This window comes from Morus notabilis, unplaced genomic scaffold (assembly GCF_000414095.1).
Source record: "Morus notabilis unplaced genomic scaffold, ASM41409v2 Scaffold206, whole genome shotgun sequence".
NCBI lineage: Eukaryota > Viridiplantae > Streptophyta > Magnoliopsida > Rosales > Moraceae > Morus > Morus notabilis.
In genome coordinates this window covers 482,027-489,971 of record NW_010365213.1, presented here as the reverse complement: position 1 = coordinate 489,971, position 7,945 = coordinate 482,027, and the positions used below count along the sequence as shown (strand labels likewise).

The 7,945-nt window shown below is 37.0% G+C and overlaps 1 protein-coding gene across 4 annotated transcripts; it reads right to left on the bottom strand.

Moving 5' to 3' along the window:
• Positions 1-801: 801 nt before the first annotated feature.
• Positions 802-7,663, bottom strand: LOC21404405 (uncharacterized WD repeat-containing protein C2A9.03). Of its 4 annotated transcripts, none has more exons than XM_024171891.1 (10): positions 7,353-7,663; positions 6,909-7,079; positions 6,632-6,808; positions 6,224-6,310; positions 2,561-2,695; positions 2,327-2,437; positions 2,145-2,236; positions 1,960-2,065; positions 1,776-1,862; positions 802-1,679 (listed from the first exon to the last, which is right to left on the bottom strand). In XM_024171891.1, exons 2-10 carry the CDS (start codon positions 7,059-7,061, stop codon positions 1,266-1,268), a joined length of 1,362 nt encoding a protein of 453 aa, XP_024027659.1. In that variant the 5' UTR covers positions 7,062-7,079; positions 7,353-7,663; the 3' UTR covers positions 802-1,265. The 4 variants fall into 4 exon arrangements, with proteins under 4 accessions (XP_024027659.1, XP_024027658.1, XP_010105894.1 ...); XM_024171890.1 differs by having other exon boundaries at positions 6,909-7,065; positions 7,353-7,662; XM_010107592.2 differs by having other exon boundaries at positions 6,632-6,799; positions 6,909-7,065; positions 7,353-7,662.
• Positions 7,664-7,945: the final 282 nt, after the last annotated feature.

Genomic DNA, 7,945 nt, shown 5'->3' with positions numbered 1-7,945 from the left:
TATTATAATAAAAGAATTAAATTTAAATTTTTATAAAAAAAAATACTGTAATAAATAAACTTAAATTGTGAATCTATACGTGAAAAGAACAAGACCAGTAGGCATCGTAGGTCAGTTCCCAAAGCTGCTTTCTTCAACTGGAATGACCATTTTTGACAATCTTCATAAACGCAAATAAGTCAATAATTGCTTCCGATTTTCCCAACCCCAAAAAAAAAAAAAAAAAAAAAAAAAAAAGTGAAAAGTAAAAAATTGCTTAAATGTTGCCTACCTCATGTCGTTTTGGGATCGCACTTTTAGGCTTTAGCAGTGGTCCTGCTATTAGTAGTGGACCAAAACTTCAACTCCTGCCTGGGCTTAGGCTGCCGTAGCCCAATAGTCTAACTTCACTGTTCATTGCTTACAAAATTAGATTAGGTTTGGAAGATGCAAGTCATCATCGTGTAGAGACATGATTTCCAAGGGGAATTAATTATCCATATAATAATTATGGTTACTTCATAAAAAGTCACTACGAGAAATCACTTTCAGATATAAATATATATGTATTTTTTTTTCAAAAAGAAATGCCGGCTCTTTTCCGGCGCTGAATTAGAGTATCTATTCATATAAATGCTACTTTGAAATATTCTCGCACTCTGGCTACCATTCAAATTTCAAACCTTCTACTACTAAAATAAGGAAATGTCAAATGTAAGCCAAGCATGCAAAGGTCTTCTTGTTTTAGTTCTCGATAAGACTATTTTATTAACTTCCAAGGACAATAAACCTAGAAAATCGAAAGAATGGGCGGCACGCTACTGCTCATAAAGCATTTGTAGGTCGTTTTCATTACAGTTTCCACAATAAAAATGGATAGTCGAGAGGAAGAACGGAAGATCCTACGTCTTCTTACATATCTAATATCATATCCTTACTCCACAACATTGAACGAACGATTTTGTTTATGCTGTTTTATATCCATAGAAATCTACACGCCGAAAACTAACGAGTGTTTTGGAAAGGGAAAGGAACGATAGGCTATACAATATACAAAAGCAACCGCAACGGGCTTTACAAAGGCGAAAAAATAAAATCACAGAGTTCAAAAGAATAACCCACCAAAGGAACTACCGAGTCTTCAAGAATTATGGAGGGAGTACAAGCTATAATAAGCTCCCCCAATGGTCCTGGCCTATCTATTAACTATACAAACACTACATCTGCAAACTTAGCTACGCAAGTTCTCTGTCAAATGTACACTTGTATTTGCCAATGAATGGACTTCAGAAAATCGTTTCTAGATATTGGTTGAAATGTCTCCTGTTGAACTCTAACAAACTACCATATGTGCGATCCGCAACGCCAACAAAGAGAGCTTCGGTGTCGGGGCTGAAGGATATTCCAGCAATTTCACCAAATATGTCAATCTCTTGTCCTTTGACATACCCAGATTGAGTATCGATGATATGAACAAAGTCCGCAGGCTCGGCCATTGCCAGAAACCGGCCATCATTAGTAAACTTGACAGCTCTTATCGCCCCCATTCTTCCCTTAATCACTGCTAGAGACTCCGAAAGGTTCCTTATGTCCCACAATCTGCAGGTAGTGTCCTGGTTCCCAGTAGCCAGAATACGTCCATCTGGGTGCCAAGCTGAGGCAAAAGAATAGTCCAAGTGCCCTTTGAGGCTCGCAGTAACCTGCCAGACCCATCAAATTTTGATTGGCTACTGTTCAGTAAAAAAAAAAAGGTGGAAAAAAAGCAAGCTAAAAAAAAGAAGAGGAAGATGGCCTACTTTTCCAGATTGGGCATCGGCAATCAAGCAGTCAGCGCTATCACCAAGGACAGCAAGCAACTTTCCATCAGGACTTACAGAAGTGTTCTGCAAAGAATCGAAACAAAAGAAGCGAAGAATATGAGAATGTGACGAAATATAGAGAATCCAGGCTTGTAAAGAGTGTCTCGAACGGTAGACTCACATTCACAGACCAATCAAAAGAGAATTGATTAAGGAAAGCAAAGTTCTCAGCATCAAAAACTCTAACTTGAGCATCATTGTTCGCAGCTATAACTCTTCTCGGGCCGCTACAGAGAGAAGTTACATTTGTCATAAATGAAGTGAAACGGTCATTATGTTCAACCTTTATACAGAAAATAACTATACCTGGGATCGCAGTAAATTTCCACCGCATTGGTAATCGCATTCTCATCTGTTGTTAACTTTGTGCAGAAAGCAACTCCTGGATGGTTCAAGTACTGTTCCATAATAAACAGATGAATATTTAGAAATCACAAATTAGATGCTCATGCAAAATTCAGAAGGGACCCGTGTTGTCGATTCCATACCTTGCAAATAAGCTCACCCTGGAAGCCTCCAGCTACCATTAGATTGTCCTTAACAGCCATGGTGCTTATCTGCACTCGAGAAAGTGACTGTTCTAACAATCCAGGGCGCTTCTGTAAATGTGCTTCCATATTAGTTAGGACTCAGCTTTAAGAGAGAACGTTTACCAAAAAAAAAAAAAAAAAAGTAGAAAAAGAAATGCTTTGTACTGTTTTAACAAAGGATCTCATCTTTACCAGAGTTGGCACAATTGGCTTCGCCACATTTAGTACTTCTTTGCCCCTCCTGAGCAAGGATGACCAATGCATTACAGAATAGTTCTGCATAAGGTATAAATCATGCTTTGATGTTGCCCACAGCAAATTCCTCAGCTACACAAGAAGGGAGACAAAATATGGCATCATCAGTAACTTCATTCAATCACCCATGAATGCATGTAAAACCACTACAAAATATAATTGCCTAATTCACAGCTAAGAAAAAGGAAAAGAAATGTTGGCCACTAGAAGCATAATGTACAAGACAAATAAGTACGAGGGATGTTGGCCACTAGAAGCATAATGTACAAGACAAATAAGTACGAGGGCGAGACTCCAGTCCTCAAATTTATACTATGCAAGGGCCAAGGAGTAACTGAAGAGAAGTGCAATATTGAAAGACGAACTAATTATGATCCATATGAGCAAGCATACATTTAGGGGCATTAGCTGACATGCAAATTCTAAGACTTGACAAAGAATGAAAAGCCACAAAAAGGAAACAAAATGATACAGGTAGATGTTTTGTTGAATGCAGATTATATTAAATAAACGAGTAAGTGAATACTAGAAAATACACCAAAACACCAACTGGTTATCGTCCCGCCAGGTGGTGTTCATACTCAAGAATTTTCAAAGATTTGTACAAACATGTTCAAGAGAATAGTTTAAAACACAATTTGGGGGTGAAAGAAAACATCAAATAACAGTTGATCTAACACAAACATGTGCAAGCAGAACCACATCAAAGAAATATGGGAGAAGCATCCGATTGTGGATACTCCAAACGCTTCTGATTAGCCGGGCTACGTGTCAATAAGGCCCCTCATGAGCTGTACACACATCATGATACTTAGTTACAGGAATTGCTACATAGGCCTGTTAAATGCTCAGATATTTTCCTATCATACCATATAAACAACGCTGCGCCAGCTGCTCAGTTAAAACTCCCACCCTGCTTTAAAGGCTGAAATAAAAAGAAATAGCAGTACCAAATGCCACAGAGGGGGTTAAAGCCGCAGAATCATATTCAACAGTCAACAGAAACGATATATTTAGAGACAGAAACAGGGAATGTTAACCAAATCAATTAGTGAGAAATAGTCTTATACAGATAAATCCATGCAGCAAAATCAACGAAAATGCAACAAAATTGCTCTGCTACCCGTCTCTACAGACATGGGCCAAGGAGTAACTGAAGAGAAGTGCAATATTGAAAGACGAACTAATTCTGATCCATGTGAGCAAGCATGCATTTAGGGGCATTAGCTGACATGCAAATTCTAAGACTTGACAAAGAATGAAAAGCCACAAAAAGGAAACAAAATGATACAGGTAGATGTTTTGTTGAATGCAGATTATATTAAATAAACGAGTAAGTGAATACTAGAAAATACACCAAAACACAACTGGTTATCGTCCCGCCGGGTGGTGTTCATACTCAAGAATTTTCAAAGATTTGTACAAACATGTTCAAGAGAATAGTTTAAAACACAATTTGGGGGTGAAAGAAAACATCAAATAACAGTTGATCTAACACAAACATGTGCAAGCAGAACCACATCAAAGAAATATGGGAGAAGCATCCGATTGTGGATACTCCAAACGCTTCTGATTAGCCGGGCTACGTGTCAATAAGGCCCCTCATGAGCTGTACACACATCATGATACTTAGTTCCAGGAATTGCTACATAGGCCTGTTAAATGCTCAGATATTTTCCTATCATACCATATAAACAACGCTGCGCCAGCTGCTCAGTTAAAACTCCCACCCTGCTTTAAAGGCTGAAATAAAAAGAAATAGCAGTACCAAATGCCACAGAGGGGGTTAAAGCCGCAGAATCATATTCAACAGTCAACAGAAACGATATATTTAGAGACAGAAACAGGGAATGTTAACCAAATCAATTAGTGAGAAATAGTCTTATACAGATAAATCCATGCAGCAAAATCAACGAAAATGCAACAAAATTGCTCTGCTACCCGTCTCTACAGACATCGACTGTCATGCCAAAAGTTAAACCAAGACAAACATCCCCCCCACCCCAACAACACACACAAAGATCAACACGTGGAAAAAGGCATCAAGCATATTGTGGCTACTGCAGAAGATATTCAAGAAACCAAACGATTATATATCTACATTTTTCGTGGTTGGGAAATATCATTTAAGGAAGCCTAAAAAGCTACACTAACACCTAGGGAACAAATTCACCAACTAAATGTCTTCTGAAAGTACAAATGTTTTCAGCACATATCAAAACTTATACAATTGTCTTACACCTTGGAAGTTACCACAATCACGATCTCCGACATTGAATTAGCTCAAAAGGTTGTGCACCCATATACCAAAATTAGGCGTCAAACGATCTCATCCATAGACAGGAATATCTGACATGTTCAAGATTGTGCCTTTGAGTTTGATCTTTTGTATTATTTTAAAAAGATTTCTTTGTACAATGTTACAACTATAAAAGCATCCTTCAAATAATCTGCAAAAAAGTACCCCATGAATGCAAACCTCATAAAGATGCCATTAAGTACCATAAGATTTTGCAAGTTGGCCAAGAAAAATGGTAGTTTTTGAAAAGAATGTGTCCAAGTTAAAGAGAAAACAAGGGAATTTTTTAAGTAAAACTGACGAGCATGTTATACTACTACTATTTTTATTTTTATTTTGTAAAGCAAGTAGTTGTGTAACCCTCTCTTTTGGCTACAATAGAGAAAAAAGATAAGTTGGAAAGCATAAAACAACTCTTCATATGAAGGATCAAGTGAATCGCCAGTTTGAAGGCCTCAAGATCAATTTGTTATGATAATCTATATGGTGATGGTTATGCTGGAGCTCTATCTTATGGAGCTCTACTCAATAAGATCGATTTGTTATGATAGTCTACATGGTGATGGTTACGCTGGAGCTCTACTCAATAAGATCAATTTGTTGTGATAGTCTACATGGTGATGGTTACGCTGGAGCTCTACTCAATCTTAAGATTAGCTGCAGGCAAAGTTATTTCACGTCCCAAATAATAAAAAGATATGTACCATGAACTTCATACCTTCTAAATAATGGTTGAGACAGAGCTATACTCATAAAAAGATATCCAAGAACGATAATAAATATTCATGTAACCTGCAAAACTAAAGACTAATGACGTGTGTTCAACTAAATACCAAACGAGCTACAAAAGAAGGCAAGAACGATAATAAATATTCATGTAACCTGCAAAACTAAAGACTAATGATGTGTGTTCAACTAAATACCAAACGAGCTACAAAAGAAGGCTATCTTAAAGACCAACACAGACTCGTTGAAGAATCAAAAATTATATGGTAAACAAGCCAGCAAAGATATTCTTGTGGATATTATTCATAAGACCATTGACTAGAAAATTATAAACAACAAATATGAACCATGGAAATATGAATATGAATCAAGCAAAAAGAATGAAAAGGAACCAGGCCGACACCAATGAAACGCTGAAAAAAGTATGCTAACATAGTGATCTTGAGGGGGGGAAAAATGATCAGAAAGCATTAAAGCGTGAAGGGAAGAAAGGTGTTAATCCTTTCCCAGCGCTCAAAAGATTTTGCTTGAAAACATACAAAAAGGTTATCGAGAGATGGGAACAAAGCCGCTACCTGGAAATGTACAATTGTGGATTTGACAAGTCTTGTATTGAAATGAAAGTCAAAGAAGGCCATCCCCTTCTCCACTTCCAAGCAATCCTGGTGAAATAATAACATGTTAAAAAAGAGAGAGACTGAAAAATAATATGTACATAAATAACTAAGTGCAACGAAAAAGGAAGCATCAGTAGCCAAATATATCCAGATCCCATAATAACTAAACCATCAATAATAATAAATCACAGCAAGATTCTTCAGAAAACAGATTCTCCAAAACCGCATTAGCCGAGATTCGAATTCGCGTATGATGTTTTAAAATCACAGGGAGGAAAAAACGTAAAACAACTAGCATATAGACAAATAAATAAATGAATAGACAAGAACATATAAAAATTCCAGAAAGGATAAGCAAAAGCTAACCTTTTCGAGTTGTTCGCGGGAGCGAGTGAGACTCTCGTAGTTCTTGTACTGCCTCAATCGCGTCTCGCGGTACTTATCTCTAGTAAAATTGAGCCTCTCCCATGGAATTCCCTGTATATCTTTCCCATTTCTAGCTTCCAAAGCTGAAGTATCCGTCTTTGGCTTGCTCTGTAAAGACTAATACCATAAATTCAGACTTGTATTCAAATTTAAAGACAGAAAATAAGATTTCATCCTTAATAACTATAGAATTGAAATTGAAAGAAACAAAGCTCACCGAATCAAAGTCATCCTCGAAATCGGAGTCGAAATAATCGCCATCGCCGTTCTTATGGGGATGGTTTTCAGGAAAAGGATCTTCTTCGAATTCAGCGACGTCGTAGTAGTCATCAACGACGTACTCAAGATCGTCGTTTAGAAAGTGCGCCATTTTCCTACAATTAGAATTCTGTTCCATCAATTTAACCGAAATCAGAGAGGTTGAACCAAAGAAAGCAACTTTAAACGGATTCCCAGAACTTTTAAATGCTCTTAATACAGGAAAACTAAAAAATTATGCGCAACGAACTGCAAATTCAGGTAAAATAGTTCTACAAGGACCAAGAATTTAGCATCCAAAACTCACAGCCGAATAGAAATGAAATTAAAAGAAATAAATAAATAAAAAAAGAACTGAGAAACCAAACAAATGGCGGAGCACCAAACAAATGAAATAAATTACCTATGAAAAATGTGGGATAATCAGCCGAAGAACCAGAAGACGAAGAGATTGGACCCAATCAAAGAACTGCCTTTTTTTTTCTATCAGAAGGAAGACAAAGGAAGCAAAAGAACCAAGACAGGAGTCGGAAAATCAACGCACGTACACTTTTTCCCGGTAAACAAACAGAAAAAAAGCTTCGGGCAGACGAGCACAGTCAAAAGAAACTTTGATGAAGACTCGAATCAGAAGAGAAGTATCAAGTAGTGAAAGACGAAAAGAAAAGAGAAGCGTCTAGAGCAAGGCTTTGTACCGAACGAGCGAGTGAAAGAGAGCTCAGACGCCGTTCTTAATATATAGAGAGAGAGGAGAAAAATTTTGAGGGGGTGTTTGGGAACAGGATAGGTGTGTGTGTTGGTTGTTAGGCACAGGGAAGGTGGTGGGACCCCTGACAATAGAAAAAAAAAAACCACCGTATAATCTGTTTGTGATAGTTTGTGATTATATTTTTAAATAGTAAAAGAAGATAAGCATAAGTTTAAAATTTTTTATTAGGGTTTAGATAGTAAAAAAAATATTTTTATATTTAAGAAGAATTTTTTAATTTATTTAGA